At 42.6% G+C, this 22840-nt stretch overlaps 2 protein-coding genes across 3 annotated transcripts in view; one reads left to right on the top strand and one right to left on the bottom strand.

Annotated features, from left to right (window-relative positions):
- The window catches only part of NFS1 (NFS1, cysteine desulfurase), a 39419-nt gene extending 24886 nt beyond the window's left edge, over positions 1 to 14533 (bottom strand). The window contains exons 1-6 of one of the 2 annotated variants that reach the window (XM_019511000.1): positions 14402 to 14533; positions 12936 to 13003; positions 11649 to 11765; positions 11127 to 11210; positions 4754 to 4906; positions 453 to 546 (exon numbers count right to left, since the gene is read on the bottom strand). In XM_019511000.1, the coding sequence (XP_019366545.1) occupies positions 453 to 546; positions 4754 to 4906; positions 11127 to 11210; positions 11649 to 11765; positions 12936 to 13003; positions 14402 to 14486 (601 nt within the window). In that variant the 5' untranslated portion in view covers positions 14487 to 14533. The remainder of the gene's footprint in view (positions 1 to 452; positions 547 to 4753; positions 4907 to 11126; positions 11211 to 11648; positions 11766 to 12935; positions 13004 to 14401) is intronic. The other variant, XM_019511002.1, reaches the window with a different exon arrangement.
- On the top strand, positions 14516 to 19639 carry ROMO1 (reactive oxygen species modulator 1). Its single transcript, XM_019511004.1, has 3 exons — positions 14516 to 14621; positions 16567 to 16697; positions 19441 to 19639. The coding sequence occupies exons 1-3, from the start codon at positions 14553 to 14555 to the stop codon at positions 19547 to 19549; spliced, it is 309 nt and encodes a 102-aa protein (XP_019366549.1). The 5' UTR covers positions 14516 to 14552; the 3' UTR covers positions 19550 to 19639.
- Positions 19640 to 22840: the final 3201 nt, after the last annotated feature.

The following is a 22840-nucleotide window of genomic DNA, read 5'->3' as shown; positions in this document are numbered from 1 at the left end:
AAAAAAAAGGGTAAAAATGGACTGCAGGGTTGGAAACTAGGAAGTAGCAGCTAAATTGCAAATATTCAGCAAAACTCATAAAGAAAGGATAGCTTGAATCGTGGAACGCCCATTTCATTAAAAAGGAGAACAGATCATTAACACCTGTTGAGTGACAAGCAATTAGCAGGGATCAAGTATAGTCTAATGAACCATGAAGTCAACTGGCTCCCTCAACGCTGCTTAAGCAGAAATGCCACTGCTGCTATTCTAGGCAAAAAGTCAGCTTCCCTGCTTATGACACACAAAACAATATTGGAAGTCTAATTGGGGGAAGGAAGAGGTGTGCTAATACATACAGTATTTTACATCAACATACCTTTTCTAGCTATTAAGAAACATTAAGCAGAGGCTTTGATTTTTCCAAATCAGAAACATTTATGTCAGGTTGATGGCAGCCAATGCTTACTTACCGATGTCACAAACAGGCTGCTTTACTCCTATTTCATTATTCACAGTCATTATGGACACCAAGCTTGTGTCTGGTTGGAATGCATTCTCCAATTCCTGGTGAAAACATTCAACACAGATAGAAGTTTTGACTAAAAGCACAAGCAAAACCTTTCTACTCCTTAGCTTTAGCTTTGCCAGAATTTTTTTTTGTAAGATTTAATATTAAGTCCTTTAAGTTATCTGCAGTACAAGCGATATACTATTGGAAATGTTGGCCTACATCTCCATTACACTTACTGACAGATGTAACATTCGAAATGTTTCTATTATGGAGAGTTTTGGCCACAGACTGACGTACAGGCCCCTGCCACACAGAATGATAGAAAATTAGGGTTGGTCTACCCCCCTGCTCAGAGCAGGACCATCCCCAACTAGATCATCCCAGCCAAGGCTTTGCCTAGTTGGGTCTTGAAAATCTCTAAGGATGAAGAGTCCACAATTTGTCTGGGTAACCTGTTCTAGTGTTTTACTACCCTCCTAGCGAGAAAGTTTTTCCTAATATCTAACCTAATCTTTCCTTGCTGCAATTTGAGACCATTGTTCCTTATTCTGTTATCTGCCACCACTGAAAAGAGTCTAGCTCCATTTTCTTCAGAACCACCCTTCAAGTAGTTGAAGTCTGCTATTAAATTCACTCAGTCTTCTCTTCTCCAGACTAAATAAGCCCAGTTCCCTCAGTCTCTCCTCAGAAGTCATGTGCCCCAGCCCCACAACCATTTTTGATGCTCTTCACCTGACTCTCTCCAGTTTGTTCACATTCTTTCACTAGTGGGGGGCCCAAAACTGGACACAGTACTCCAGATATGGCCTCAATACTCCAGATGTAGCCATCCTGAGGGACAGCTTCAACATTGCCACACTGGTATGTAGTGGTGGTGCTCTCCAGCCAGGAGGCAAAATGGGCAGTAAAAATAAGCTACAATTGGTGATGGAAGCTAAGGACAACACCACCAAAAAAAGGTTCTATAAATACACTAGTCAGAAAAGGAAGACCAAGGATGTTGTGGGTACACTGCTAGATAGCCAAGGTAAGCTCTTAACAGAAGATGCGAAGAAGGTAGAGCTGCTCAACTTTGATAGTCCTAATGAAAAAAGAAAAAAGAGATGCAACTGGCCATCCAGGAAGGATTACAATAAAGAAAGAAACCATCAGACAACCTTTGATTGGTTTGAATGAATTCAGGTCACCAAGGCCTAATAAACTTTATCCCAGGGTACTGAAGGAACTACCAGAAGAGGCATTATAACTGACCAAGTTGTGCAAGACAGACAGGGTGCTAGGAGAACTGGAAAATGACCAAAATAGGGCCCATCTTTAAAAAAACAAAAACAAAAACAAACAAGACCCAGGGAATTACAGACTGGTTAGCTTCAACTCAAGACCTGTTAAATTACTGGATTCTACCATACAGAGATCCATTTCTAAGCAACTTAAGTAAGAAAGACTGATCACAAGTAGGCAGCATGGATTTGCTAGAAACAAATCATGCCAAACAAATTTGATCTCCTTCGAAAAAGTAAGTAGCTCAGAGGATAAAGACAGGTGTGTCAAACTCATGTGGCTCCACAGGGCTGGATCTGGAAGCATAAGGTCAATCCACAGATCAGATCTGGGAGTACAGGGCAATGTCACCTGAGGCCAGAAATTTGGGGTTAGGACAAGTGGTGGCAGCACTAACTGCTATGGCTCAAGGAGATACAGCAGCTACTGTTTGCCTCACTGCCAAATTTCTGACCCACTGGCAGCCCTGCAAACCAGATGACACTGTTGTACACACCAGCTGACATGCAAAGAACACTTTGAGGAACTCCTGAACCATGAGACAGCCATGACAGATACCACCACCAAGTCCATCCCCCAACACCCTGAAAGGGATCCTTCACCAATTCTCCTATTCTAGAAGTCTGGCATGCCATCAAGGAAGCCAAGAACAAGGCTACTGGACCAGATGGCATACCTGCTTGATGGCTAGAAAATGGTATGTAGAGGTTTGCTTTTAGGAATTGGTTTGTAGGTAAAATAGATATTGTATTAGAACAATGGTCCAAGCCAACAGCAAGGGTTCATTGATTTCTAATAGCCTGTTTTGTCTCAGTTTCACAGTTTCCAAACTTTATTTTAAACTTTATTTTCATAATAGAGATAGGCCTGGCTCCAGGGCTCAAGTGCCCACTTGCAAAAGCCCATGGGCTTTCCAGTTTTGGGAGAACAAACCAAATTCGGACGACACTGGAAAAACCCAAATTAGGATGTGTGCATGTCACAGATTTATGAAAATAGGATTCTGGCTGACAAGACAGAATGTGAACAGTATGGCAGCCACAGGAAGATCAATTAACAATGCCCAAAGATGAAGAGTCATCAGAAAAGAAAGAATACAAAAGGAGGAGTTTTCTAAACAGCAAGTTGGCAGCTGGCATCAGCTCCCAACTTCCAAGGTTGCTAGTGCCAGACATTCAAGCAAAGAACCTCAAGCTGGCAATTACATAGCGGCTGGCCAGATCACTTGCCTTGTATATATTCTGGGCACTGGGAAATTTGGGTAATGTATGTTGTAAATATCTTGCTTGCTTTCCCTGCATTGCTCTTATTTCCTATCACTGTGTATCAATAAAATTTGCCTATTATCAACTGGAGGAATTGTGGTCAGTTTGAAGGTTGTGCTTGCCTGAAGCAAGGTATGGTGGCTGGGTTCTGAATCCAGTGCCAATACTGCTGAAATCTACAAGGCTGGCAGTAAGGAACTGGTACTGAGACTCCACTCTTCAAATGTGAAACAATGAAAAAATCCCTAGGGACCTGAGGAATGCCAACACTTTGACAATCTTCAAGAAAGGAAACTGTGTGTGGGAACTATTCAGGGATAGCTCCACAACAGGAAAGATCTTCTCCTGCATCCTCCTTAACCATCTTCTACCTCATACTGAGGAAATCCTGCCAGAATCTCAGTGTGGTTTCAGACTATCTTTGTTGCCTGCCAGGTCCAAGAAAAATGTTGGGAACAACATCAGGGTCTGTATATGGCCTTCATTGACCTTACTAACGCCTTCAGTTCCATCAACTGCAAAGCCTTGTGGAAAGTACTGGCCAGATGTGGATGTCCTGAAAAGTACATCAAGGTTCTGAGGTTTCTCCATGACCAGATAACTGAGACCATTCTTTGTAGCAGATCAGAAACCTATCCACTTGTCATCCAAACTGGGATCAAGCAAGGACATGTTATCACTCCAACTCCCTTCTCCATTTTTTTTTTTTTTTTTGAGAGTCACCCTGGTTCTTGAAGCAGAGAAGAGACTGGAGAAAGGAACAGAGGAAACTCAGCATACAGCCTACCCTCCACTGCAGAAAGACCTGCAACTTCTGTGGATGGATCTGTGGCTCAAGGATTGGACTCTAAATTGAGCAAAAGAAGGAAGCCATAAAAAATTAACTTGAAGGCAAAACTCAGAGGCATCCCTGATTGAGTGTAACCTTCAAGATGAAAAAGGCATCTTAGCCTAGTAGGAATTATTTGAGCTTTGCTTCATTCCTAGGCAAGAGGCAATCACCAACTAAGGAAAGGGGGAAAAAAAGTCAGATCACTTTCTCTGTCTCTGAAAAGACTGCCAGCTTCTTTGTTACAGAAGTGACAAGAGCAACAGAAAACAACCTTGAGAAAAGAGAATGATTATATCAGAAAGGCAGATTTCTTTACCATTCTTGATGGGCAATTGGCTAGTATAAGCATAAACACAGAATGTTTTAAATGTTTTACACTCTTCCCAATTACTAAAAGTAAATGGATGTAGCTCCTTAATTTCAAACTTCATGCTGCTTTAGTATATTTTTAAAAAGGGGTTAAGAGGACATAACTTACCTTTTTTATCTTTAATGTGCTCCAAAACCTCCCTTAAAGTTCACAAACTACACATGAAATCCACTCTACATACTCAGAACCCAGACTTTACAGAATGGTTTTGCTCTTTTAAGAAAATTTGGATTTAGAACTATTCCAGTACTACCAATCTACCACAATACCCCTCTTCTCTATCTGTTAATTATATCAACTCTATTAAGAAAACAAATCAGGATGGAGAGAAACATCTCTTGTCAAAGTAGCTCTTAAAAACATGAGTTGTGTGCAACTTTCATTCTTCTGTCTTATAATACTTAGGAAAACATTACTGACAGCATTGTCTTTTTCAAAGTCGTCTTATACATGACAACTTGCTGTGAAAATTTTTCACACGTTTGCCACTATTTTAGCCACAAGCAACTTACCTTTAAATCTATGAGTCCATTTCTTTTAACAGGCAAGTATGTGACCCGAAAGCCTTCAGCTTCCAGGGAACGGCAAGAATCCAGCACACACTTGTGCTCTGTTTGGGTTGTAATGATATGTTTCTTTCTGGATTTATAGAATCTTGCTACACCCTGTGGTACACAGTAAAGGAACAAGAACATTGAGATGAAGTAGATGTTACTTCAGATTTATATACAATTATTCTTTTACAAGATACTGAGCAAAGAGAAGCTTCCACAACATGGCAGTGTGGAGGGCTACTGCAGGGGTGTCAGCTTATCCCAGCACTGAGTCCAGATCAGTCCTGTGAAGAACCCCATGGTCACGATCCACCCCAGGGGGCAGTGGGAGTTTGACATCCCTTGGTTAATACATAGTAAGAAATCTAAGGAGAATAAGTCACGACTCTCCAATAAATTTTACTTATTAAGGGCAGCGAGAAAATAATCCAGCTTTCCTCACCAACGAACCACCTCACCACCCTTTTCTAATTATTTACTTGATCATATATATTATTTTTGTTAAAAGAACATCTTGTTCTTCACAATTGCTCCCAGCACCATGTAAATTTAACTACTTCTTTAAACATGTGGTTTTTACCAAATAAACCTTTATATCACATTAGGCACCACTTCTCAGAGAACAAGTCTTGGAAAAAAATGAAGGCATTTAATACTATAGAAGTATGTATTGAAAGAGAACTAGTAATTTTCTACTTTGAAACAGAGTTTACACAATTTTTTAAAAAAAACGATTTACTAGCAAAAATGAAAACATTTAAGTGTAAACTAAGGATCAAAAACTATCAGACAACTGGTTCATAATTAGACTTTCTGCCACGCCTTCTTAACATTTCAGTTACGTAAGTGCAAAACTTCATTTAGTACACATGGGACAAATAAATTTTTGCATTATATTTATGTAATTAAAAACAAAAAGTGATTTTGTCCAAGCTTAAAAGAAAAATCATCTTACAACCAACATCAAGGATGGACAGTTCAAAGCCCAAAGAATTTACTAATACAGCCACGCTGACTGCAGAAGATTTCCAAACAACTTACTTAGGAACAGCTTAGTCAAAAGATTTTTTCATTTTAAGGAATGGACAAACAAAGCACTGCATCTACTCTAAGGCATGCATCATGCCAAGTCTTTTCTTATTGCACATAACCAATCTACTGCTGACTTTGAGTTCTGGGGACCAATGAAGGTTTGAGAATCTTTTCCCAGTGAAACCAAATGTGTGAAAAAACATGATACCACACACATTTATTATTCCTAAACCACTGCTGAAAATTGCAGTGCATATTTGAGCAGGCTTTACTCCCTACCTACTGCTATTCAGATACTTACTAAAAGGAAATATCTTTTTTTTCTTTGTTCTGCCTTTCAAAAACAAGGTGCATATTATATTCCAAGGCATGTATATGCAAGAAAATACAGTACTCACAAAATTAAATGCATTGTATTATTGAAACACAGAATGAATATAACAGATAATACTATCTAGATAAGTCATGTCAACCACTAATTAAAAATAATAAAATGCTCATTAACCTAAAACAGTGACTTATTTTGGCACTCAGCCATTTGGCACTCACATGAGTGGCACAGGGCTAATCCAAAGGCTGGATCCTGCAGACAAGGTCAACCCATGGGTCTGCACCCATGTCCTGATCCCACGCTGGATCAATCTGGTGCACCAGCCAGACCCCAGATGCCACCTCCAGCCCTGGAGTAACCCTGTATGTTGGCCCAACATGTGCCACGTAATCTAGCACACAGGGCCATGTCATCTGGTCTACAGGGTTCCCCACAGGTCGATAACTTTGGCAGCAGTGGAGCGACAATTAATTCTGCCACCCCTCCCCCACTTACAAATTTCTGGACCCACTGGGAGCCCCACAGACAGGATTATACAGCCTCATAGGCCAGATCTGGCCCATGAGCTGGAGTTTAAGCACCACTGATCTAAAAGATTAACAGAATTGTTATTACCTGAAAACAGAAATAAGTCATTCTTAAATTTTCTGAGTCTTAAGGTTTTAAAAATCTCTAAAAAATGGAAAGCCTGTCAGAGAAGAAAGTCTTTGCAACCTAAGAAGTTAAGTTTCAAAGAAGTACTGATCTTGGTTTACCTGCAGATGGACAATTCAGCAAGAACCAGGGTTCAAGGTTGAAGAGCAAAAATTCATAGGTGGACCTGGGCTTTTATCCCCAGTTATCCTGCCAGGCTTTAAAAAACCTTGCTAAATAAACATCTCAAAGAAGGCTAGCAGACATACGAATTTGCCTAACAGGCCATCTCATCCAAGTGTTACTCTATATGTAAGAGAGACATATGCTTGTTCTGAAGTGTAATACAACTCAAGAGGTAGGCCTGCTTAAAGCCTCTAGGACAAGGTCAGAGGGAACAGCAGCAAGACTGATACCCTACAGCACAAGTAGCCTGTGTGGCACATGCACAGCAAACCAGGGAGGGGGCAGACAGCAGAAAGCAGAGCAGCAGATCAAGCAGGGGAAAGGGATCAGAGTGCTACTTGGGGAAAGGGTGTGGCTAATTCGTGACATGCTTGCCCCAAAGGTTGGCCCTCAGTGGGTGTCTCCTACAGCCCATAACACCAGGAGGAAGAGGTGGACAGGGACGTTGGGGTTTTTTTAAACAACTAACTAAAGTTTCCAACTAACAGAACCTGGTTTTTATAAAGCACTTATAATTACTGTGACATCTGTTTGGAGGGAAATACAACTGCACAGGCAGTTCACCAAATTCTCTGAGTGTGTCAGAGATGACTTTCTGGTACAGCTGATGGAGAGGCTCACAAATAAGGAGAAACTGGCTGAGAATATGAAGGTGGAACGTAACTTTGGTGACAATGACCTTGAACCAGACAGGGCTCAAGATGCTAAAGAAAGTAAGGAAGGAGGGCATCAGATTATAAGGACATCAGGTTTTAGAAAAGCAGACTTGTCTCCTCTTGGAGATAAGTCTGATGGGAAAAGGATATCAAGAGAGCTGGTTGTACTTTATGGAGGCCATATTAAGGGTGCAAAAGCAAGCTGTCTCAATGCAAAGAAAGGAAAGGAAGTGTAGCAGAAGACTGGCTCGGTAAACACCTAACTCTTCAATGAGTTGAAAGTCAGAAAGCAATCCCACAAAAAACTGGAAACATGGCCATAGTCCTAAGGAAGAGTATAAAAAGTTTCATGTGGGCAAGAAGGAAGGAAAGAAGGCAAAGGCACAAGTTAAGATACAACTAGCATGGGACACAGAAGATTAAAAAAAAACATTCTATGTCAGAAATAAGAGGAAGACCGAGGAAAGTATAAGTCCTATTGAATGCAGAGGGTAATCAAGTATGGATGATGCAAAGAATGCATAAGTATTTAATGCCTTTTTAAAAAAAAACATTGGTCTTGATTAATAAGATCAGCTACTGAACAAGGTGCACAGTTAGCAGGAATGGTAGTGGAGAAGCTAAGCAACCTAGAGTAGTGGAAAAAAGAGCTTAAGGATAATTTAAGAGATGGATATTTTGAAGTCAGCAGAGCCAGGCAGGAGGCATTCTAGGGCACTGAAGAAATTGATCAAGGTAATTTCAGAGCCATTGAGAACTCATGGAAGTTGGGTGAAACCCTGGATGACTGGAAAAGGGCAAATATAATGTCCATCATTCAGAAAGGGGGAAGGAGGATGATCCAGAGAATTACAGATCCATCAGTCTGATTTCAATACCTGGAAACATCATAGAGCAGGTCATCAAGGAGCCTATTTCTAAGCACCTGGAGAAGAACAAGGTGATCGAGAACAGCCAACAAGGATTCATCAAAACCACGTCATATCTGACCAACCTGTTCATTCTATGACAAAGGGACAGGCTCTATAAATGGGAGTGTGAAGGGAAAGCAATGAATGGAACATACTTTGATTTTAGCAAGGGTTTTGACATTGTCCTCCATGACATTCTCATTACCAAGTTAAAAAATACAGTCTAAAACAGGGTCATGCAATTATATCAGCTGGAGAGCCACTTAACAAGTTTTACTGAGCTGTTGAGGGCCACAAGGGTAGCCCCACCCCTTGACAGGTGCCCCACCCCCTGGTTGTCATCTTGGGACTAGAAGTCTGGCTGCCTACCCCTTGATCTTTGCTACTGGAAGGCCCTCCCCTCACCCCAGAAGTATTCCATTTGGGAAGGGGGTTTCCCATCTTGCAAATGGAAAAAAACCCAAACAAATTATATACTAATAATCAAACATTCACAATAACAAATTTTCATTTTATTTAAAAAATATATTTTTGTCCTCATTTGTGTATGTTTGTGGCATGTATACAGAGGTGATTTCGTAATAGCTCAAAATGAAGTCTTACTTTTACATATTGCGGGGGGGGGTGCACACGCGCACATAGCTGAGCAAGTTTCTGCCCAGCCGGCATTGCTGCTGCCACTGTTAAGTGTGAACAGGTGAGTCCAGAGTAGATGCAGGGCACACTAGGTCAGGGCTGTGGAGCGGGTCCCCACTGGAACTGCAGGGCTAGGGACAGTCCAGCTGCAGAGCTGCCGCAGCCCTGCTGCATGCTCAGGGGGTGGCAGGACACACCACAGCCAGACAGTGCCTGGACCAGGTAGCACCCACCATGCGCCGAACAAAGCCCCTCCATGGGCTGGATCCAGCCTGCAGCTGGATCTTTTAGATCATGGGTGGGCAAAAAAGTACTGCAAGACAGATACATAACAGGTTGATAATAGTGCTCAAAGAGTAATCCATCAATGGCTCAAAGTCTAGTTGGGAAGAAGTATTAAGTGGGGTTCCAAAGGGATCTATCCTAGGTTCAGTTTTGTTTAATTTCTTCATTAGTGATTTGGAAGATGACATCAAGTTGGCTGAGGTTGCAGACAGTCCAGGCGGTAGGATTAACATTTAAAAATTACCTTGATTAACTGGAGAAATGGTCCAAAAATAATCAAATGAAATTTGATAAAAAGAAATGCAAGGACCTGCACTTAGTGGAACAAATGCGTGCATAAATATAGACTGTGAAATGCCAGGCAAGGCTATAGTACTGCACAAAAGACATGCTGTTAGAGTGTACCATAAGCAGAACACGAGGTAACGGCATGCTGTTTTTTGTTTTTGCAAAACTCAAGAATACACTGACTTATGTTATGTTCACTTGCTAGTCAAGGGAAGTGATTTTTCATCTCTACTTAGCACAGGTGAGACCTCACTTGGAGCGCAATGCCCAGTTCAGGGCACTGCACTTCAAGAAAGATAAGGACATATTAGAAAGAGTCAAGCAGAAAGCAACAGAAATGAAAAGGGATCTTTGAAACATGTCTTACAGCAAAAGGCTGAAAGATGAAAGGTGGAAAGAACTGGGATTATCTGATCTAGAAAAGAGAAGACCAAGGGGAAATTTGATTATACTCTTCAAATGCCTGAAAGGTAGTTATAAAGAGGACAGAGACAGAGCTATTATTTGAGGACACAGAAGACTGGCTTAGGAGCAATGGTCTCAAATTGCAACAAGGGAAATTTTGATAGGATATCAGGAAGAACTTTCTCACTATGGAGATGGTTAAGTATTGGAACAGGCTACCCAGAGAGGTCGTAGAATTTTCATCCTTGGAAATTTTTAAGAGAAGATTAGACAAATATTGGCTGGGATAGTATAGTCAGGGATGATTCTCTTTTGAGTAGGGAGAAGATTAGATGTCCTCCTGAGGTCCCTTCCAGCCCTACACTTCTATGATTCTATGAATAATAATAATAATAAATAAATATAATGATAAATAAAATTAAATCATTCTTTCTAGTGTAGTAACTGAATGTATCAGTTGTCTCCCAAGGGCAGTCAATGACAAAGCTGCCTCTGCAATAAAACCCAATTTAACCAGTACAAAACCACAAATATAGCCCAAAGTGACCCTAAATTCGCCTACTTTACTTAACTGACTTTCTTCTGCATTTTTAATTCTTCTAGTCCATGAGGCTCTTTCACTGATTATCATTTAATTTGCTTCTTCCTCTCTTATCCTAACTCTAAATAAGCAACTTCAGGCACATATTAAGTTGAATGTTCCACTACTAAGTAGTCTAAAGCCTAATAAAGCCTACAACCACTCCCTACACCTGTTCTACAGCATGATTAGTCTGCTCCTGTGTCATGGGTTAGGCTACCCAAGAATGTAATAAAACCAAAATACTCTGACTGGAATCACTGTTTATTTATTAGGACTTCTGAACCACAAATAAAACAATAGTTTTTAGCAGTAGGATCTTAATTCCAAACTCTTTCAGATTTCATTGCAATTTTACTGTGCATCTCTGTTTAAAGCAACCACCTACCTTGATTGCTAAATTGTTGGATTCAGTAGCACCACTGGTAAAAATAATCTCTCTAGGATCAGCTCCTATTAATGATGCGACTTGCTGGTTAAAAGAAATAAAGTATGATTTGGTATTTTAAGATATGAACATTTTCTTTTAACAAACAAGGAATTCACACAATGCCTCCCTTAACATAGCCTCAGCCCCAAGGCTAGCCTAGAATGTACAGGATTACAAATACTACCTGTTACTTTTTAACAATTTAACAATCTCCTGTCCAAGTAATTTTTTCCTAGCATTTACATTGCTTTAATATCACATTCTTGTATTTTTTTTGAGTTGCTAAATTATATTATAACAATATAAATAGCTATTACATTGTAAACTCTTTGGTTATTGGACGAGATCAAGTTGACAACTCTAGCCTCCAAGGAAGTAAACCTATAATTACTGAGATGTTCTTGTTGCTTTTAAGTTAGATCAGTAATTGGCTCATGAGCAAGAGCTCAAACATACACAATGAAAACTGAAAAGCCTCACCTGTCTAGCTTGTTCCATGGCAGCCTCACTCTCCCAGCCGTAGGCATGAGTTCTGGAATGGGGGTTGCCATAGTAGCATATTAGATAAGGCAGCATGCTGTCCAAAACTCTAGGGTCCTACAAGATAAAACATACAGTGTTAAAAAAATGCACTCTCTTTCTCCTTCCTCTTTCCTTCTTTAAAAGACCTCCCACTATAACATATACCCTCAGCTTTATTCCAAGCAAGGAGGCAGCTTCTCTCAAAAATATTGTGAAAATACCGGCATGTTGTACATTTTCTGTATTAACCTCTGCAGTGACTGCCTGGTAAATATTTGCTAATGACATCTTGCAATGACAGACAACACTCTTTCAAGTCAAATCTCAATCCATATCATGAACCAGATTCAAGAGAACAGAAAAAATGCAAGATCCAAAGTTATGGGAAATTATGCAACATAGTTTTGAAAAAAATACATTTTATCCAAGACAACTCCATCATTACAAGATTTAAACTGTAGGTAAGCATATGATAAATCACTGCCATAAGGTACATTTACTACATCTTCCACCAAAGGTTTATTATTCATTAGTAAACCTCAAAAACCCCATAAAAGTAAGTTCATGTTGATGACAAACATGCTAATCATAATAAAGGTATACTAAGCAAAAAAGAAAAAAAAAATCTCTGGAGAAAGCCCTAATCCTCCTTTTTAACTGAATTAAAAGAACTTTAAGTGCAGACCTGTGCTGATTTGGTTTAGCTGCTTATCACCACAGTCATCACAACAAAGCAAGGGACCTTAAACTGCATAAGCAAACAAACTTTATTTTCAACTAAGACAACCCCTCTCCCCCCACCTCCATTTTATGTGTTCCTTAGGGAGGTAGCAAAGAGAAGGGAAGAGCTAGAAGAAATGAGCAGCAAATGGTTGGCAGGTATGGTGAGGCAGCAAATGAGAAGGAAAGAGCTAGGAGCAGAAAAATAAGTGGGAGCAAGATTATGTAGCAGTAAAATAGCTTGAATCTGCTGTGACAAGACAAAGAAGTCAACAGAAGGAATAATGTGGTACAAGCACATCAAGAAAAGTAGATCCTGGTTCTTCATTAACATAGGATCATTCTTTTGGATCAGAATACTGCACTGAAAACAGTATTACTCCAGGACAACTTTTATGGAACTCCTCAGAAGCATTCTGTTTCAGCTACTGAAGTCTGCACTTGCCATCGTTCATGTGTTTCAGCTGGTTACAACTACAAAGTTATAGTATGTTTGATACATTCCCATCACTTTATTTTACAAACCAGAGGAGTAGTTGCTTGGACATCCATGTACAGTGGCCGGAGCTTAGATTGTTCATCACTGTTTTTTCCTAGAAAAAAGAAAAATACTACAATGAAATCTGCATAACTAATACAAGGCATGAGGAAGGATCCAATATAAGGGTGGAAAGAGAGGCAAAACTTCCCAATATAAGCAAAGGGAAAATGAATCTGGGGAATGTGTCAGCATGGAACCTTTGTAATGAGAATACACAACAGATCTGGCACGCTGAAGGAAATTAGTCACTACCTTTATGGGGAGGAAGGAAAAAAGACAACTCCCTTGTAAGTCCTAGCAAACAATTATGTCAGCCACCTATGGGTACAGGCAACATGGTACATAAGTAAAAACTTTAGGAGGATTGGTAAATCTTTAACGCAGTCATCTGAGGTAATTCTATGTCCACCACCTCTGTTATAGCCAAGTGCCTCAAAATCTTTACTGTATTTCAAAGTCACAATACTCCTCTGATTACCCCCATTTCACATGCGAAGCAGAGGCATGCAGTTCCTCAAGGACATGCAGAAGCCTGTGGTAGGACAGGGAATTGAACATAGGTTTCCCCAAGATATAGGCTAGCACCCTAATCATTAGACTTTATGCCTCTATGTGACTTTATATGTGAAGAATGCCATCCTCAAATTAATCTCTAAGGCTACTGTCTTCTCTTCCTTTAAACCTCTCCTTAAGATCCCTTTTTGGTAACATGCCTAAAAGAAATGAGTCAGTAAGTGATGACTAGGTTTTACACCTCTTAGAAAAGTTACTTAGGAATCAGAAAGCTGTGCAAAAACAAACATGATCTTTTTTGCATGTACGCTCCCTGCTTTGCTCCTACAGGCCTGTTTAGGCTTGGATAGCAAGTAACAGGACCTCTGGGGTCTAAGGCAGCTCCAATTAGCAAGAGAAATTTCCATCCCTCAGTTGCTAGTCAGATGCTAAAGATGAGTAGAAACAACCAAAGTCTCCAGTGAAGAATTCTGAAGAGTCAGCAGGAATCAACCCCGTCTGCACCCACGTGGCCCAGCCCTTTCCCTAGGTCAGCGCAAGCGCAGGCAACCAATGTCAATGGCACCATTGACTCGGCAGGGCCCGCGGGACCTTTCTAGGGTTCTCCAAAGCAGCAGCAGCCCCGCCTGGGTCAGGCCACGCTGAGGAAGGGAGCGAGGCGATCGGCCACCGCCGAGCCTGCCCCGCAGACCCTGACTGCCGCCCGCCCTGGTCTCTTAGGTATACAGAATGGCCAACGGCAAGCGCAGCACATCGGGCCGGCTCCAGCGCCAGCCTCGGCAGCGAGATCCCCTCCCCGAGCCAAGGGCGGGTAGCGCAGCGCCCAGGCCCACACGGAAGAGGGTCCCCGGCCTTCGTAGATCAACTTCCGAGCACACTGCCCCCGGCCCCTGTAGCGGCGCGGGCCGGACTCGCAACACCCGGCACCGGGCATCACCTCCGTGCTCGGGCGCCGCCGAGAGCCGCCGGGCTGGGAAGGGCGCGAGCCCCCGCAGCGACCCCACCCTGCGCAGCAACAACATCCTCAGCTCCGACTGGGCCGGCCAGGTGCCGCCCCTGACCTTTCACCCGCAACCCGGAAGGACTTCATGCGTCACCAGAGTGAGTCGGAAGTGAGGGCCAGCGAGGGAGGAACGCAGAATCGGCTGAGGCGTGAGGTGAGGCCCTACGGGCGGCTCCGCGCGCTGGTCTCTGGCTCTTCCCTGCTGTCTCTCGTGGGCCTGGCGCAGCGAGCTGGAGGCGCTGCCGCGGAGACGTCACACGCGCAGTCACGAGCTCCGTGTTACCCCAGGCGGCAGCTGCTCTTGGTCTGTCCTACATGGGCTCCTGCCCAGAGTCGCCATATTTCCAGTTTCAACAAAGAGAACGCCCGTGGGAGGAGTATTTGATTGTGGGGCCGGCAGTGATATGCCCGTGCCCTGACTCTGCCCTTCTCTCCCAAGCCACAGCCCTGCCATTCCTGCCGGAGCTTCTCACTCCCGACCCACAGCCCCCTGTCCTCCAGCCTTGCTGCTCCCAGGAATTACCCCCCTTCCCTCGCTGGAGGGGCAGGCACCTCCTCCCCATCCTGCAGCTCTGGCAGGCAGACACACACGTGTGCTTGCACACCAGTGCATGGCCAGGCCAGAGTGGCAGCAGCTGAAGCCAAGAGTGTCCCTACAAACACGCGCTTACCTCCAGCTGCCAGTGCAGACTCAGGTGATGGCTCTGCCTTCCCTCCTCTGAGCCCCGAACAGCTCCTTGCTCAGGCAAGCCAGGAAGTGCCAGGAAAGCAGAGGCAGAGCAAAATTCCAGACATTTGCTGATATTTTAAAAAACACCCAAACAGAGATAGGAGGACCCAAAAAGAGGATATGTCTGGGAAAATCTGGATGTATAGTAACCCTACTCCTCATAGGTGATGCATAGAGGGAGCACCAAAATTGGCAGATGCTGCTTACCCCCACCACCACTGTGGCCACCTGCAGGTGGTCCCCACTCGGCTCGCCCTCACCACCAACATCATCACAACTGCCTGCAGGTGGTCCCTACTTGCTGCCACCAATACTGCCACCACTGCCTGCGGGGCTGTCGCCATGCCCCCCCAGTTTTGGGAGGCACTAGTCATTCATGCTATTTCTGATCTCAGCCTGGGAGAGCAGCACTGCTCCACAGGTAGCCAGCGTGAGTCATTGGAAGCTGCACTCCATGAGTATCTGCCCAGCAGTGCACCAAGGGCCCCACAGGACCTGCCCTGCTGCTGCCCAGGCCTTGCAGGTTTTTCTGGAAACAGGATTGCTAAGTCTTGAAGCCCCAGTCAGGAGCCTTCCTAAGAACTGCAGCTTGGGCAGACCATGTTGCACCTGGAGAAATGTGACCTCTTGTGCAAACTATGATTCTGCCATATTTCTTGATGCTGAGTTCCTGCAGCAGAGATTCTGGTTTTCCATGTTTGTCCCATCTCAGCAAGTTGGCAGTTTTCTTTTTGCAGCTTAAAAATCAGCATATTGGAAAGGCTGTTTAGATGGTGAGCTCTGGGCCATCAGATCTAGGAGGTGGTGGTTTCATACCTTAGTCTGTGGAAACTGGGAATGCTGCAAAGGTGGCATACTCAGGAAAGGAAGGATTTATGCTTTTAGGAAGCCCTCCAGGCAAGACTTATTAGTAAAACATATTCCTGCTGACCTGAAAGTCCCTTCAAATCCTTTATCAGAAATATGATGGCTGTTTCTGGGGTTTTGAAGGCTTTCACGTGGGCAAAATAAGTTTGCCTTCAGACTAAGCGTTGTCATATATAAAGGGAAACCCTTTTGTTCCTGGCTGCTTCCCTTATTGTCTTGGGGTACAAGGCTCTGAAAACCTGCTGGGCTCACTGTTGTATAGCCTACTTGGTGACTGAAGAGTGGCAAGAAGAAAAAGCCAAGGCTCTGGAATCCGGTCTCCTCACTGAGTTTTGCTTTTCCCACTAGAAAAGTTTCCTTTAGATGCTAAGTAGTTGCAGTTTAATGAACAAGGCACTAACCCAGTGCACTTGTATAGTTCTGCAGCAGGAAGCTTGCCACTCAGAAGAAAAGCGGGTGGGGGGAGATCTGTGTTTGCTTTAGTGTCTTGCTTCTTTTTCAGATGCCTGTGACTGTGGGGCCATATGGACAGTCCCAGCCCAACTGTTTCGACAGAGTGAAAATGGGCTTCATGATGGGCTTTGCTGTTGGAATGGCAGCAGGAGCACTGTTTGGCACGTTTTCCAGCCTCAGGTATGTTGCGTAAAAGGCTGACTTACATACTTTGTTAATAGTTTTTGGCCCTATTACTCTGGGACTGAGGAGGGCACGTGTAGACTTGGTTCATTTTTGGCAAAAAGTAGGGCAGGGTGGCACCTTAAAGACTAACTGATGCCACCTGAAATCCTACCCCACCCTACCTTCTATCTGAGTTCAGATTAACATAGTTAACTACCTCACTGCCTTTGGTTTCATTTCAGTAGTTAGTTTTGATTGTTGGGACTCTAAACTATGCCAAGATTTTGGGTGTTTGAGCACTGTTCCATTTATGCTACAAAATGGAACCAGGTTGGAGACAGCTCATTTGTTAATGGATTACCTCTCATGGCTGAAGTTCAATATAGACTGACTCTCAAAGTATTATTCAATCCCTTCTCTGAAAAGATTTAGATAAATCCTGAAGAAAAAATATTTTTAAGAGATGAGTCAAAAATTTGAACCAGGTAAACTGCCTATGTTTGGCACTGTGAATCTGAATACAAAATAACCTCTTAGCAGCAAGGTTGAATGTGGCATCCTGAAGGCTCTTCTCCTGTCTTTACATTTTGTTTTGATTCTTTATGAATGCACTGGTTTTAGGAACTGCTAGTGCGACTTCTAAGGCACCAGCCTTCCTGCTGTCTGACTTCAGGCTAACACATCTAATTATTTTTGTCAGCACACTCATATGTTAGATTAGAATTTAACTTAATTTCCACTTCAGGGTAGTTGCTTTTATTATAACACATACCTGGCTGGCAGCTGAGATTGGGGAAGGACCAGGTCGCAGCACAGGTCCCAACTTGGCCACCAAAGCTGGAAGGGAAGAGGGCTCATTAAATCTGCAGCCCCTACAAAGCCTGCGGGGCTAATCTGGGTTGAAGACTGCTCTTTATACCACTTCCTGGATCTTCCATGGACTGCTGCAGCTCCCTTCTCAGTGGGGGCTGCTCACATTGCTGCCCTCTCTTTTTCCCTGTGGATGGCAGCCCGGGGGGCAGGAGGGGGGCTGGGATCCACTGCGGGCACCATCTTGGCTACTTGAGCTGGAGGGGAAAAAACCCAGCCATCTAAAGCCCCTGAAAAGCTTGCAGGCCTCCTTAACATGCTCCCAAGATGGACGCCACCCTGGCAGTGCTAAAGGGCATCTTTAGCACCAGACTTTGGTAGCAACAGGGTTGCTTTTAGTATTTCTTGTTATAATTCTTTTGAATCGAATAATATGTTTGAGGAGGACTGTGTTTTGGGGATGGCCATGTCCCCCTGTGAAAGGGAAAGACATTAGGGGAGGGGGAAGGGGACTCCTATGGGTGACAGCCAAGGAAGGAATAGTGGGAGGGGATATGGGGAGTGTGGGAAGAACAATTCTGTCTTTAATGAAATAAATTAATTGGGAAGCAAGGTTGGGCTGGGTAGGGTGTGGATGTTCTCCCAGGTGAGAAGCAGGGGAATGGGGCTGGGATGGAATTTTTAAGATTTTTAAGTATCATTTGGGAAATTTGTTATTATAAACAATTTTATTTAAATACTTTTTCCATTTTTTAAGTTATTTTATCTTTTATTGTTTGCTGCCCTGAGCATTTTTGGGGGAGGGTGCCATATAAATCTAATAAATTATTGCGGTGCCTAGTAGCTTTACTTACAGACAAGGATCCCATAATGGAGTATACAGACACAAAATTAAAACAAGTCTCTATCCCAGAAAGCTTCCAGTTGAGAGAAGATACTATGTTTTCTGTATGTACATCATAATCTAAAAGGACTGATAAACTGATGAGCAATTAGAGTAAAAATATATAAGCACTGAATTGTCGTTAGCTAGTAGCAGTGATATTTGGTAGTGACTACCTACTTGGGAGAAAAACAACCATATAATATGCTCTAAAATGATTGTAAAAGAAAAAGTAAATCTGTGATGATGGTCTTCAGATCATTGTGCATGTCATTCATATGTACTATAATGGTATGGAATGCATTAACTTGATTAAAGGGCCATAAGTTGCTGAAATGCAATGAAAATTTATTGTAAAAAAAATATAAAAACCTATGGTACATTAAAAAGATACCTCCAGCACTTTTTTTTAAATTCCAGCATGCATACCTGTTTATATACTGTAACATTCTGTACAGTATTTTAACCCCAAATATTGAAATAAATAGAATGTGATAAATAAACTGAGCTAACTGATTTTCATTGTTTAACCTGAGAGAAAAGCAAATGTGGGCCAAATGTTCATCAAAACAAATTAATTGGGCTTTAAAAACTGAAGATGGTGTTAGCAGTAAAGGATTTAGCTTATAATGTAATATTTAAGTCAATAGTATCCTTTTAAGCCAAGTGAAATCTACTGCTTCTTGTATGCACGGCCAGACAGGATACAGATGCAAGAGTTTAGATAGACCTTCTGCACCCACTGGCACTCCATATATACAGAAGAGAATGAATTCTCCTGAATATAGCTGACACGTTGCAGAGAGACTTGCAGTGGGTGATAGGTACAAGGGAATTTGTCCGTTTTCTTCTCTTACCCTATGTACCCTGTAGCCACTTGCTCCAAAACTGAAAACTTGGCTTAAAAACCTAGATGAGAATGAGTTATAATCTGCCGGTCAGAATACCAAAAGCTAAGTGGGCAAATCAGAATTGCTTTTGACTTTTTTCTAAGATGTATTATTGCTTCAGCTGTAGAATGGCTCTAATCTGTTTATGTGTACACTTTTGTTTTTTTTCTTTCAGGATTGGCATGAGAGGAAGAGAACTAATGGGTGGAATTGGCAAAACCATGATGCAGAGTGGTGGCACATTTGGGACATTCATGGCCATTGGCATGGGAATCCGCTGCTAACTTGGAGCTTGGGATTTTTTACCCTGAAGACTAATGCCCTTATCCAATCATTCCTTTTGTGTAATAGAATAAAATCTTTGGGTATCTAGACTTTTGAATGCTCAATCATAGTGAGATTATAAAATACAAATAAGCCTTTTCCTGTACTCTGCTCTCAACAGATATTATTTTATTGTTCTCTACTGAACTTTTTATAATTTCTTTCCCTAAGAAAAGTTTCCCCATAAATGTGATAAACTCAATAGTCCTTTCCACACACAAAGAGGAGGAAACTGGAACTATGACAGGAAATATGGCTAGCTTTATATAGGTATAATGGAAACCAGATCAAAGAGTCATTCTTTTTACCTTCTGCTCCTCCATCTCATAGCTTCATAAGTAATTTACCTTCAGAGATGAATATGCACGTTATCTGTTTAAAGGAATCCCTTTGTTTAGTAAAAAATTCTTATTTAGGGGGTGTTAATTTTAGACAGCTGTGGAATGTGGGATCTTGACTGCCTTGGGGTTTGGAATATCTCTGCCTAAAGAAGCACATACCTGTTTAGCACCACTCTTGAGGCAGCACAGCTCCAATGCAAAATTCACAGAGGGACACTGCTGGCATCATTTGTCTTCTGAATGGGCTTAGTAGGAGCAGTCCTGCTATGCATGATAACATTCTACTACAAAGGGAGCAGAGATCTGCTTTTTCTATTCAGACTTCAAGCTGTAGGATGCAGAGTTCTTCTTTGGCAGTGCGGTGTCTAGCTGAATCTAGGATTGGTATGAAAGATGACTGATTCTGGCCTCAACTAAGATGGAGGTAATGTTAGTAGATAAGTAGAGACAGCCAAAGGAAAGAGTTGCTTTGATGGACAGTTGATCCATCTAACCATGCCGTTTGATTATTTTAGGAACTCAGTGTGATTCTCACCTACTGCTAGATATTCCTGTCCCAGCAGTGATTTTCTTCTCAGCAGTGATTGATTAGGAGAGCTAAAGCAGGCTTCTAGAAAAAAAACTTGGTATTATTGCATTCCAGGATTTGCAGTCATTTTCAGTTTTTCTCAGATCTAGGTTTGGGCCCATGAAGCCCTAAAGCTAAATATCTGATTTGCTCTCCCAGTATGGTGCTGCTGCTGCAGTTTGTTTAGTGGTGACTCTCGAATTAACAGCCGTTGGTTTACAGTGGAAAAGGCTGATGGAAGAATACTCTGAGGTTCCTCTATTCATTTGCTGTCTTGGCCTGAATTGAGTTGTAGGGTCTGTTACAGTGGTATGTATTTCTGTATGCTTTCTTGCTAGGAGTGGGATCTTTCTATTAATATTTAGTGGTTCAATTTGCATTTATCAATTCTGGTTATTTGTGGAGTGCCAGGAGGGATAAATTAACCTGATCCCTAGTAATTTTCACCAGGATCATCTTTGCATTTTGGAGGAAACCATTAATTTATGACTAGAGCCACTGCTGCCCTTTCTTATACTCCTGAACATCTCTTTCGTAACTCTCTTCAACCAGTGCTTAGAATGCTGGGACACCCAAGTCATCATGGAAGTTGCAAACAGGTGAGATGAGAGGGAGAAGCCTGTGTGAACCCAAATCATTCCCATCCCTCTTCACTGTTTTAGCTGCATGCAAAGTACAGACTGCTCTCTTGAAAAGATTTCATAGATTTCATAGACATTAGGGCTGGAAGGGACCTCAGAAGATCATCAAGTCCAGCCCCCCACCCAAAGGGAGGAAGTCAGGTGGGGTCATAGGAGCCCAGCAAGATAAGCATCCAATTTATTCTTGAAGATGTTCAATGTAGGTGCTTGAACCACCGCTGATGGCAGGCTGTTCCAGACCTTGGGGGCTCAGACAGTAAAGAAATTCTTCCTTATCTCCAGCCTGAAACGGTCTCTCAGTAGTTTATGACCGTTCAACCTCGTCATCCCTTGGGGCGCTCTGAACAAGCATTTCCCCAGATACTGGTGGTCACCCCTGATAAACTTATAGGCGGCCATCAGATCACCCCTGAGCCTGTGCTCTTCCAGGCTAAAGAGCCCCATGGCTCTCAGCCTGTCATTGTAAGGTCTGTTTTCCTGACTTCTGATCATGCACGTGGCTCTTCTCTGGACTCTCTCAAGCTTCTCCACATCCTTTTTCAATTGTGGAGCCCAAAACTGGACACAGCCTTGGTGAGGCTGCAGCTGGAGTACTGAGTACAAAGGGAGAATGACATCCCGGGATTTGCTTGAGAAGCATCTATGGATGCAAGCCAGCGTTTTGGTCGCTTTACTAGCTGCAGCATCGCATTGCAAACTCATGTTCATCTTGTGGTCAATGATGACCCCCCAGTCTCTTTCTTTCATAGTGCTAGCCAACGTAGCACTGCTGAGTCTATAAGGATGCTGCAGGTTTTTCTTCCCAAGGTGGAGAACCTTGCATTTTTCGGTGTTAAACACTGTCAGGTTCTCATCCGCTCATTTGCTGAGCCTGTCCAGGTCAGCCTGGATCACCTGGCTGTCTTGTGGTGTGGATGCTTTGCTCCAACATTTGGTGTCATCAGCAAACTTGGCCAGTCTGCTTCTGACTCCAATGTCCACATCATTAATGAAGATGTTGAACAATATGGGTCCAAGGACAGAGCCTTGGGGGACCCCACTGGTCACAGGACACCATGATGATTGACTTCCATCAATTACTACCCCCTGGGTCTGACCACGGAGCCAATTTCCCAGCCAGCCTCTGGCTTCCCTCATTGCTCATATACCAACTCTGGCCTACTGTATACCTTCTATGCTCTACTTTAAAGACAGATATTAGTAAAGTTTGGTTGACAGTCCTCCTGTGACATCGCACAGTCCTACCTGTGTCATATTTTCTGTGTCCTCATAGATACCAAATGATTCCACTGACCTCTGGAGCTGGGTAAAAATTAGCTTTCTAATATGTTGCCAATTTTGAAATTTCAAGAGATTTGTTCTGGTTTGGAATTAATTTTTTATATTAAAAAAATATAAAAATAAAAAAATATATTTCCCAGTTTGGCAAATGGGAAGTTGTCTTGAATTGATTGAAACATTTTGGTTTTCACTTTTTTTTTTTTTTTTTTTTTTTTTTTTTTTTTACACAAAAATATGCTCTACGTCCCGGGTGGGACGCAAGGTCAACCCGGTGCTAACACTAATCCTTAAAAACCTATGGGCTGCAAAGAGCATCAGAGTGGACCTCCCTACCCAGTACCAGCCACTTTGGGCTGGTGTGGATGGTACACTTCTAAGGCAGCAGCGCTGGGCAAGTCTTCCACCCCAACAGACTAGGCT

The sequence above is a fragment of the Gavialis gangeticus genome, unplaced genomic scaffold (genome assembly GCF_001723915.1).
Source record: "Gavialis gangeticus isolate Ggan-Ray unplaced genomic scaffold, GavGan_comp1, whole genome shotgun sequence".
NCBI lineage: Eukaryota > Metazoa > Chordata > Crocodylia > Gavialidae > Gavialis > Gavialis gangeticus.
Note: the sequence above shows the minus strand (reverse complement) of the source record. Positions and strands in the feature narration are given on the sequence as shown.